The 11,498-nt window shown below is 39.2% G+C and overlaps 2 protein-coding genes across 2 annotated transcripts; both read left to right on the top strand.

Moving 5' to 3' along the window:
* The first annotated feature begins 2,692 nt into the window (after positions 1 to 2,692).
* On the top strand, positions 2,693 to 4,310 carry LOC122069064 (cytochrome P450 94A2-like). Its single transcript, XM_042633012.1, has one exon. The coding sequence runs from the start codon at positions 2,784 to 2,786 to the stop codon at positions 4,308 to 4,310; it is 1,527 nt and encodes a 508-aa protein (XP_042488946.1). The 5' UTR covers positions 2,693 to 2,783.
* Positions 4,311 to 5,857: 1,547 nt separating this feature from the next.
* On the top strand, positions 5,858 to 11,091 carry LOC122069075. Its single transcript, XM_042633021.1, has 5 exons — positions 5,858 to 6,175; positions 6,311 to 8,933; positions 9,219 to 9,326; positions 9,480 to 9,760; positions 10,873 to 11,091. Exons 1-5 carry the CDS (start codon positions 5,858 to 5,860, stop codon positions 11,089 to 11,091), a joined length of 3,549 nt encoding a protein of 1,182 aa, XP_042488955.1.
* Positions 11,092 to 11,498: the final 407 nt, after the last annotated feature.

The raw sequence follows: 11,498 nt of genomic DNA on the forward strand, positions 1-11,498 counted from the left end.
TTGACCTTGGCGTGGCTGTGCGGCTTGAATGAAGCCACACAACGTCTTCATGCCTTCCCTTTTCAATCCCCCTACATCCATTTCTTATTAATGAAATGTGGGCAACCTTGTCATTTGTGACGATGGTGATGACAACTATCCAGTGCAGCATTGATGTTCTAAGAGGCCTGGATGATGAAATGAGAGTCACTTTCACATTAACCCAACATGAAACAACTTCCTCTCCTTCTAGAAGCGGAGAGATAAGCCTATGTTGCTAATCAGTTTCAATTTTTTTTTTCTTTTTCTTTTTGCTATTATATTCTAAAGAACTGCTAAAGGGGATTTTACTTAATTCTGAAAAATATAGTTATTAATGTATTTAAAAATATATATAATAATTAAATGTGGTGAGAATTTTTAGTAGGCTACACAATCATGATTATATATATATTTTTTTTCAGTTTCCCTTCCCTTCTTTTTACTTGCAATCAAACAAAACCTAAATGTCATTGGTTTTAGAAGGCAATGTTATAGTTAGGCTATTGTTGAAAGGCAAACAAGTTAAAGATCCAAAACTCCATGTCTACCCTCTTCCATCTGTGGTCCCTTTCTATTTCTTCTATACACACAAAATTTTTAAGGGTTGTTATCCATGTAACAATGGAAAAAATCATAACATAAATATGAGACTGTCTATTCCCACTCAAAGTTGGAAGAGTGTATACTGATGCCAAGATTATCCGTACAAATTCATGGACATATAAGGGATTTGTGCTAATACAAAAGGGGGTATTTGATTGAATTTGACTTTGAAATTTAACAGGTGCCTAATCTAGACCATGCTTTCTCTATCCAATGGTTACAATGGAATCTATGTGATAGAATAGATGTCTTATGACATTTGAAAAAACAACACACCTTTGTGATAATAATAATTCTCCTATTTTTTAAAGGCGAAACCCAACTTACTTATCAAATTAAAATTTGTTTGGGAGTCAAATCTCCCCGATTCCAATTTGTTTTTGCCACCTTAGTATGCGCTACTTTTCTTTTAGCCATGGAGTGTAGTTAACATTGTTGCTACAAGCCTAGCCTCAAGGAGCTTTTTTAAATGTAATGGTTAAGAAGGTTCAAGGATGGGGGTCAGCACTACAATGTTTTTACAATAGGGATTATCTTGTTATAACCTAAGTTGGTGGGAAAAAGTTGCCATCTTACTTTTCTTTTTTATTATTATTTTTTTTAATTATACTTTTTTTGTATATCAAATTTTTTTTTCCCAATGAAGGTAAATCTTGTCATTGCGCATAATAATGAATTAATCAAATTTAACCTTTTAAAAATCCATTTTTAACCTTCTATTAAATAAATTTTGGGAATGAGACAATGGACGAAATAAAGTTACAAATTCTAGTTCATCATTTTGGTGGCACGAAGTGCACCTTATACAACCATGCCATATAGTTCTATATTTGGTTCTACCAAAAAAAAAAAAAGTTTTATATTTGGAGGGATTTTTATATATTTTTTGGTGAAAGTTTCTATTTCACAGGCTCCAAAATATAGTTAGAGTCAATAGATGGAATTTGCCCTTGTTAGATGCTTAAGTCTATTCTACAATATTGGGAAAATAAAAAAAAATATACAAAGGGATTACTTGACACCTTCCAACATGATAGAGTTGAATGATGTTATTACTTTTTGTCTTATACCGCATACATGAAACCACATAATTGTATAGAGACCTAACATGTCCAAAAGGTGTGAAACAATGTTGAATTTTATAATTTTTTCCTTTTAATTTGATCCATATTTTTTTTTTCAATGAGGGTAATGGTGTTATTTCACTAACCTCATAAAAATTGTATGACAATGATACCTTTTGATAAACGACAAATGCCTAGTACAATTGGTAAATTTGTGATACATTAAGCACACGTTCATCAAGATTCTGGTTCTCATAAAATTTGTATGATATAGATACCTTTTGATAAATGACAAATGCCTAGTTAATTGGTAAAATTGGGCTGCATTAAGCACACGTTCAGGTTGCTGCCTCCCCCACTTTCTACTATAGAGTAGGTATTGATAAAGAAAAAAATGATATCTTTTCATAATGATATTCATTTCAAATTTATTTTTGAAAACCCTTATATACTCATGTCTTAATAATTATTATTATTATTTTCCTTCTTTTTGACGAGGCCTTAATAACATTTAAGAAAAAGAAAAATGACAACTGAAAGGCCTCAAGTTCTAAGTAAACCAATTAAGGTGTCATTCAAATATTCACATTAGAGAGCTTCCCTCTCAAGGTTTGAGAAGACAGAATTGGGCTAGGATCGGTCAATGTTGATACTGATCCGACCTCAATCCAGATTGCTTGGATCGGACAGAACTACTCTTAGGTTCAAACATTTTTTTTTTACTGTCTTACCCTTTGTATATACTAATCCATTGGCTGGTATTGACTAAGAGTCGGTCTGGTCCAATTCAATTCAATCCAATCGGACCCGACCTGACCTGACCTGACCCGACTGATTTCATGTTCCTTCTAGATGCCATTGTTTGTTTATTTATTTGAATAAAGAAACTTCCTTCTAGATGTGCGACTTACTTCGAAGTAACCTTATCTTTTATTACCTGATACCTCACCCTTGAAATCATACACTTCATCTCAATTATTCAACGCAGATCAGCTTATGGTCCAATGCTTATAAATGCACCATCTCAAAGGAGTGAAACAGACAAAAGCTTTCATCAGGTCTGCGTGTTTCCAATCCAAGTAAAATTCATTAGAGATGATACAGCTAAACCTCGAGTTCTTCCCTACAGTTCTCCTCTTTGTTCTTCCCTTCCTCTTCTTATTCATCAAAGCCTTCTCAACTGCAAACAAGAAGTCTTCAGCTTCATCTCAAAACAACAAACTACCAAGGGTATATCCCATAGTTGGCTCTTCATTTACCATAGCTAAGAATCATGAGAGGTTCAGCCAATGGGCTACGGAGCTTCTTCAAAACTCTCCCAATGGAAACATCCTCCTTTATCGTCCTCTTGGCCATAGTCAGCTCATAACCACTAATCCCTCCAATGTCGAACACATCCTCAAAACCCAATTTTACAAATACCCCAAAGGTGAATTCTTCCGAGACACCCTACTCGATTTCCTTGGCGATGGCATCTTTAATGCAGATGCTGATACGTGGAAGTTTCAGAGACAAATGTCAAGTCATGAATTCAGCACTAGATCTCTCCGCAAATTCATCGAAACAGTCGTGGAAGACGAGCTTTCCGGCCGCCTCCTCCCTCTCCTCTCTTCCGCCTCCGCCAACAACACAGTGTTTGATCTACAAGACATCCTTCAAAGATTTGCATTTGATAATATTTGCAAGATTGCTTTTGGTTTCGACCCAGAATGCCTATCTCCATCATTCCCACAACCTGTATCGGAATTCGCCGAAGCATTTGAAGATGCTACTAATTTAAGCACTGCAAGGTTTAATTCCATATTCCCACCTTTGTGGAAGCTGAAACGGGCACTTAATATTGGGTCCGAAAGAAGGCTACGAGAAGCAATTTCAACAGTTAAAGAGTACGCAACTAATCTTGTCAGAAAAAAGAAGAAAGAACTCGAATTGGAAACACTCCAATCAGAAGATCTTCTCTCCAAATTCTTGAGTTCCGGTCACTCGGATGAACGTTTCGTTACAGATATTGTTATCAGCTTTATCGTAGCGGGTCGGGATACGACGTCGGCGGCCTTGACATGGTTCTTTTGGCTAGTTTCTGACAACCTTCGGGTGGAAGAGGAGATATTGAAGGAGATAAAGGAGAAGCCTGAAGCTGTTGACTATGATGAGGTGAAGCATGTAGTGTACATTTATGCATCGTTATGTGAGAGTATGCGTTTGTACCCACCGGTCCCAATTGACACAAAGTTTTCCACAGAGGAAGATGTTCTACCGGATAGGACTTTTGTGAAGAAAGGAGTGATAGTGACATACATGCCTTACGCAATGGGGAGGACAGAGGCAATAAGGGGTAAGGACTGGCCGGAGTTTCGGCCGGAGAGGTGGCAGGACGAAGCTGCTTCTGGAAAGTGGAAGTTTGTGGGGAAAGACTCTTATTCATATCCGGTGTTCCAAGCAGTGCCAAGGGTATGTTTAGGGAAGGAGATGGTGTTCTTGCAGATGCAGAGGTTGGTTGCTGAAATAATGCGACGGTATCAGGTGGTGACGGCGGAGAAGGGCTTTAATCCCTTTTTTACAAATTACTTGTCGGCCAAAATGAAAGAAGGTTTTCCGGTGAGAGTTGAGCAGAGGGAGTAAGGTCCGGCTGTGGAGGCTGCAGCTTGGTGGTTATTATTTCTGCATGGCACCATTTCATGATATAGTCATTGACAATGTATGTAATCTTTTAGTTTTACCTCTCCAACCGCTGAGGCGACCAGTGAGGCATCGGATGGTTAGGAACTTAGGATGGGAGGACCTGGATACCCCGAACCGTTGGCTCACTGGCCTGGTTGGAGAGTGTCTTTTCCCATTGTTAGGTTTTAATAATATAGCCTACATGTCTATATCTGTATAGGCTGCATGTGGCGCTGTGCTTTGTTCATCTGAAAAATAAACAAGTATGTATCTTCTTCTTCTTTTTTTCACTCCTTTTATATTTTTGAGATCATTATATATATATATATATATATATGTACCATATCTACATTGAATTAAGAAGAAGATTTAAATCTACATGTAGTCGACCCATTTTTTTAGGGTAAAGTTTAATTTATTATTATTATTATTGAAATCTACAAAAGACAAACTAGGGTTTAGCCAAAATAGAAAAATGCTCCTTTAATACCAAAACTAAAACCAAGATACTCTCTAGGGTTGTGCGACTAGAAATAATTTTCCCTCTTTTTTCTTGGGATCATGGGGAAGAAAATCTAGGACTATAATCTATGAGTCCATCCAATAATGACAATGAAAGGTAGGGAATTCCTTTACCATTGATGGAAGACACTGTCTTCCATATTTTATGTGTTGGATGGTATGATATCGTGTATTCCGTCACTTGTGTTTGTGGGTTGATTACGAGAAGCCATAAATATGTGCGCAATATGAATTATACTGATGCTTCATTCTTTGTAATCTGAAAAAGGTGTGAGGACGAGTGGTTGTTATGAATTATACTAATGCTTTATTCTTTGTAACAATATAAAGGTGTGAGGACGAGTGGTTGTAACCATGTATATAGGGAACCAATCCCTATGGCAAGATTTGGTATAATTTTAATTTCAATTTCGGATCATTATATATATATATATATATATAAAAAGAAAAAAAAGAAAGATAAAAAGATTGATTTCATGAAAAAGTCAACAAATACATTTTTGGTCAAGAAATTGGAATGATTTTGGTTGCATCAATTGGAAATATTTCAAGTCTAAAGGAAATCTATTTAGTAGTTCAATTTTTGAGAATAGATATTCTACATTTCTTTGGGAGAGAGTGCGGTGTTGTCGATGGCAGGGTGGGAATGGGTGATGGTGGTGGTGGTGATGACGATAGGTGTAGGTGGTGGTGTCAGTGCGACTATTAGGAGAAGAAGAAAATGTAGCACTTTATTTTTAACATGAAATTATTGTTTTGCCATCAAATAAACCACGGTTCATTAAAAAACAATCCATTACTAGATCGAACCCACAAAAAATTCAAGAATTATTTTGGACCTTTCCTCGTCCAACATACTACAAACTGAATATTGATGGATGTTCATTTGGAAATCCGGGGTTTTCTGGTGCAGGAGGAATTCTTCGGGATGATAAAGGTAACCTCTCCTTTGCTTCTCGTACTATGAAGATATTGGGACTAATTTCATGGCGGAATTTGCTGCTTTCTTTCATGGTCTGCATCATGCCAGAATTATGGGTATTGAAAATCTTTGGATTGAAAGTGACTCCAATGCAGTGGTTACTTGCACTAGAAATCAAGGAATTCCATGGTGTTTTGAACAACAATGGTTATTTTACAAGAAATATCTGAACGAGACCAATTGGACAATCTCTCAATGTTACAGAGAAGTCAATGTGGCTGCTGATAAGCTTGCAAAAAGTGGAGCTGGAACTATGGCATCAGCCTCATGGCTAACTCCTCCTGATTTTGTTTTCTCAGAGAAGACCCAAATTTCGGTTTATGTAATTTGTTGATTGGGCTAAAAATCTCCCTCGATGGGCAGGAAATTCACCTGGACAAACAATCGATGCCGAGGTAATGTCTGTGCTGTTCTGGATAGAGGTTTTTGTAACGAAGAATGGATATCCTTTTTTCAGGACTGTTCTCAACAGGTCCTTCCTCGGTTTGCCTCTGACCATTCCCCTCTGCTTGTGGTCTCAAGTAGCAGCCAGCGCCCTCCAAATTGCCCCTTTCGATTTAATAATTTTTGGACGGATCATGAGGACTTCGATAGGGTTGTAGCTGAATCCTGGGCGGAGTGGGTTCCAGGGTCACCTATTTTATCCCTAATGTCTAAACTCAAGCGGCTCAAAGGGGCGTTAAAAGGTTGGGAGAAACTGACCTTTCCCCATTTTGAAAGGGATCTCGACGAGGCAAAGAAAAATCTCGCCCACGTGCAGGAGGAGATTGACAGTAATGGGTTGTCGGATCAACTGTTCCGAATGGAGGCTGATGCTAAAACGGCTCTTCTCAAGGCGCAAGATAACCATGAAAAGCTTTGGGCAGAAAAGGCGAGACTCAGGTGGTTGACTTATGGGGACAGAAATTCTAAGTTTTTCCATCTATCTGCTAAAATGCGAAGAAATAGAAATACTATCCGATCCCTCAAAAAACAGGATGGGTCAATTGTGGAAGGGCAAACTAATTTGGGTGAGTATATTGTGGAATTCTATGAGGGATTTCACAAAAATGCTCCAACAGTCGATCATCTTGATCTTTTGGACAGCATTCCGAGGGTTCTCCAACAAGTAGACATATTTCATCTAGACTCTCTTCCTGGTAATGCAGAGATCATGAAGGCGGTCTGGGCGCTTGATCCTGAAAGCTCGCCTGGCCCAGACGGCTTCTCTGGAAAATTTTTCAGGAAGTGTTGGAGCATTGTGGAAGGTGATGTTTGTAATGCGGTGAAAGCCTTCTTCAGGACTAGTCGTATGCCTAAAGGTGTTAACAATACTTTCCTTATTCTGATCCCTAAAGTGGACGGAGCTGAGACTCTGGACAAGTATCGACCATTGTGTATGAGCAATTTTTTCTGCAAAATAATTTCTAAGGTGTTGGCTATGCGCTTAGAGAGATTTCTCCCCATGCTCATTTCGGAAGAACAGGGAGCTTTTCAAAAAGGGAAGCTGATCCATGACAACATTAGTGTGGCATCCGAGTTGGCGAACTTGATGTACTCTGCCACGAGAGGGGGTGGCCTTGGTCTAAAAATAGACATCAGAAAGGCATACGATACGATTTCTTGGTCTTTCCTCTTTAAGGTGATGGAAAAATTTGGATTCTCAGAAAATTGGATCACATGGCTGCATCAACTATTGGCTTCAACTAAGATTTCTGTTCTTGTCAATGGAGGCCCGCAGGGCTTCTTTGGCGTGGAGCGAGGATTGAGACAGGGAGACCCTATATCCCCCTTGCTTTTTATCATGGCGGAAGAGGTTCTCTCTCGAGGCCTGACGAGATTGACCCACCAAAAAGATATTATGCCCATTTGTGGCCCTAAAGGCGTTGTAACCCCTGGACACATCTTATTCGCCGATGATATCTTTATCTTCTCGAATGCTTCATCCAGGTATGTGGCTAACCTTAAAAATTTTCTTATGAAATATCAGGAGTTCTCTGGTCAACACATCAGCTTCGAGAAAAGCAAGCTCTTTCTAGGGAAAATTTCTCCAACTCGTAAGCAAGCCATCGCTGAGACTTTGGGCATCCCCATTTGCAGCTTTCCAACTCGATACCTTGGTGTTGAGATATTCAAGGGAAGAATCACAAAGGAGGCATTTCTGCCTGTGTTGGATAAAGTAAAGGGGCGCCTTGCTGGATGGAAAGGTAAACTTTTGTCGATGGCGGGCAGGGTGGAGTTGGTTAGATCAGTCATATCCGGTATTCCTAATCATAATTTTGGGATCTATTGGTGGCCCTCTGCTCTCCTTGTAACCATGGAAAGATGGATGAAGAACTTCATCTGGACAGGGGAAGTGGATACCTCAAAACCAATTACAGTGAAGTGGGAGTCTGTTTGCAAACCGAAGGAAGAAGGGGGTTTAGGTATCAGAAGACTCAGAGACACGAACATGGCAATGCTGTGTAAATTGGTATGGAGAATAAAGCATGAGAAATCTGCTGCCAATTCCTTTCTTAGAGCCAGATTTGTGAAAAAAGATGGGTCATTTAATAGAGGTTGTCGGCCGTCGTCTATTGCTCTGGGCATCAGAAAGGTGTGGAAGACTGTGGAGGCAAACGAACGTTGGATTATTGGGAGAGGCGATCTAGCAAATTTCTGGAAAGACAAATGGTGGGGCCCTAGGTCTATTCTTGAGGAGATTCAGACTCCTGACCTCCCTCCCCTCCCTTGCAATGCTAAGGTTTGTGATTTCATCAGGAATGGCGAATGGTCACTTCCAGAGGTCCGCTCTCACTCTCTCAGACAAATTTTCCTTGCAATTAAAGAGGTGAAGATTCCCAGTGCCCAAATTGAGGACTTATGTATATGGCAGCTATCTCCTCTTGGTTCTTTTACTACATCGTCAGCGTGGGAGGATATTAGAAGAGTTGCTCCGGCAGTGCATTGGAACTCTTTGGTTTGGCACAATAACCTCCCTCCAAGAATTGCTACTTTTGGATGGCGACTAGCTCATGAGAGACTTCCAACGGACGAGCTTATAAGGAAAAAAGGAATTTTCCTAGTCTCTCGATGTAGCCTCTGTGAGCAGTACGAAGAAAGTATGGAACATATTTTCCTTCACTGTCCTTTCTCCAGAGATATTTGGGAGAAATTCACCTCTTGTTTCGCAATTCGATGGTCTGAACATGAGTCAATTAATAGCTTATTTCAGTGGTGGAAGAGGAAATCAAGATCGATCAATTTAAAAAACTCTTGGATGATAGGGTTTACCATCATTGCTTCTCAAATCTGGAGGGAAAGAAATATCAGACGGTATGAAGGAAAAAAGAGGAATGGGATCTACTCATTTCAATGCATCTGCCAGGATCTTGCTCTATATGCAGGGACTTCTAAGGGTGAAGTGAAATCGATTGCTGATATTATGTGTTGCAGAAAACTGGGGCTGAAGATTGATAACCCAAAGATTGTGCCGCCGCTGGAAGTTCATTGGTGTAAGCCACCGGATCAGTGGATCAAAATTAATGTTGATGGCAGTTCATTGGGAAACCCGGGTCGCGCAGGAGCAGGGGGAATTGTTCGTGACAGTAATGGGCAGGTTTGTAAGGCTTTCAGTACTTTTTTGGGTGTTAAAAAAATATATGAAGCTGAATTTAGCGCTGTCATGGAAGCAATATTGGTTGCTATGAATATGAACGCAAGGGGCTTGTGGATCGAGTTGGACTCCGCAGCTGTAGTGGCTGCAACTCAGAAGATGCATATCCCTTGGTTTGTTTTACAAAAATGGCGGTTTGCTCTCCCATTCCTTCAGTCCATTACATGGAAAATCACCCACTGCTTCCGTGAGGCGAACACTGTGGCAGATTTTTTGGCAAAGAAGGCAGCAAAATCGGGAGCCTCTGACTACTCCACCACTTTTCCCAGTCATGTATTAGATGATTTAAAAAATGATGCCTCGGGTAGGCATAGTTTTCGCTTCTGCTAGGCTCTTGCTTGTACACTCTGCTGATGGCTATGCCGAAGGTGGAGTTTGCAAGTGGCTGTAGTGGTTGCGAGCCTGCTTGATTTCCTTTCTTCTTTGGATGTATTTTTTCCTTTATTTCCTTCAATAAAATCATCCTTTAGCAAAAAAAAAAAAAGATTGGGCTAAAAATCTGCTAATGGCCATGCCGAAGGTGGGTTTTTAGTTCAATAGATTTTTTTATCTCTGTACCATCCATTTTTTATTTATGAAATTCTTTGCTGATCTTTAGCAAAAAAAAATTAAGAAGCAAGAGTTAAACCAATTTTTTCAATATTTTAAAATTGAAACATCTCTTTTACTATTCAAAATAGAAGTCAACCCATGAAATTGAAACAGAAATCATACCAAATCAGGTCAGCATCTATTTAATTTATTATGAAACCAAATTAGATTTTTTTTTTTTTTTTTTTTGGTAGATTAAGGAATTTTGAAATAGGGTCTCTTTTCTTTCCTTTTCTTTTAGGCTGTGTTGATAGCAAAGAGAAGAAAAGAAAAGAAATGAGAAGATAATAAAATCCAGAAAAGAAAAGAAAAGAATAGAAATGAAATGGAAAAAAAAAAAAATTAGTTATGTATGACTACAAATAGAAGAAAAAAAAAAGACTTTTCTATTTTTTTGTGTTTTGGGCAGGGTTTTTTTTTTTTTTTTTGGCAGCACAAAAAACTTCTCTATTTTGAAAGGTGAATTTTAAAATAAAAAAAGAATATTCTCTTGATTCATGACCTACCAAACATAATGAGAATTTCTTAAACCAAGAAAATAGTACATTTTTGTACTTTTTTATTCTCTTTTCTTTTCTTCTCTTGGTAGTTGAGATTTGAGAAACGGAACGAGCGACAATAAGTGAAGAAAAGAAACCAAAAAGGGTAAGAAAGCAAAGAAATTGACAGATATAGTGGAGAACATACAAGGTGTCCTTGGTGACCCTTTCTTGATTCATCAGGACCAATGGAGCAATGGAGACTCCATCTTGGTTCTTGACCATGAACTTAGTGATTGGAGTGAGACCATATAGCCTCTAGATGCAGCCGTCGTCGAGGGTGTGCTCGGAGCAATTGAGGATGGAGTAGTTGACCAGAAGGCGCAGGATGCTGTCCAGCTTCACTGGAGCATCTGGATAGTGTGTGGGCAGGTAAGCATTGATCTTCAAAGGTTTGTGCCCTTGCGGCTGGCCTTGGCACCGATTTCAGGACCATGGGTAGCTAGAAGCTGGCCAATTGCATGGCGTACATAAATGCTTCCTCCCCCTACTCTTCCAGCTTGCTAGGCGGTCTTGGGCTGAGCATGGCATGTATATTACAAAGTTGGGGAAACCACATGTGGAGGCAGCTGAGTCTTTTCATATCTGCACCATCCACACCCAGACATAACTGGGTATGAAAATACCCAATGCTTGTGGGGGTAGATGGGTCTTTTTCACCTTTGGCATTGCCATCAATAGAGAAGACTTAGCCGCTATCTGAAGAACCTATAGCCAGGGAGCCTTGTGAGCTATTTTTTCCTAATGGATTGAAGGAAGGTAATAGAATAAAATGTCCCCTCACTTTTAACCGCTTCCTTGGCAAGAAAATTTGCAAACCTGTTAACTTCCTGATAGCAATGAGAAATTTTCCACCGAGACAATTTTAGGTATTCTTGAAC

The sequence above is a fragment of the Macadamia integrifolia genome, unplaced genomic scaffold (assembly GCF_013358625.1).
Source record: "Macadamia integrifolia cultivar HAES 741 unplaced genomic scaffold, SCU_Mint_v3 scaffold530, whole genome shotgun sequence".
NCBI classification, from domain to species: Eukaryota; Viridiplantae; Streptophyta; class Magnoliopsida; order Proteales; family Proteaceae; genus Macadamia; species Macadamia integrifolia.

What these genes read in the sequence shown, in the direction of transcription:
- LOC122069064 (XM_042633012.1), top strand. Translation starts at nt 2,784, where the DNA reads ATGATACAGCTAAACCTCGAGTTCTTCCCTACAGTTCTCCTCTTTGTT.
- LOC122069075 (XM_042633021.1), top strand. Translation starts at nt 5,858, where the DNA reads ATGGCGGAATTTGCTGCTTTCTTTCATGGTCTGCATCATGCCAGAATT. An exon ending in AGACCCAAATTTCGGTTTAT is followed by an intron (nt 6,176 to 6,310) that starts GTAATTTGTTGA and finishes TCCTTTTTTCAG; the next exon opens with GACTGTTCTCAACAGGTCCT. An exon ending in CCACCACTTTTCCCAGTCAT is followed by an intron (nt 9,761 to 10,872) that starts GTATTAGATGAT and finishes GAGACCATATAG; the next exon opens with CCTCTAGATGCAGCCGTCGT.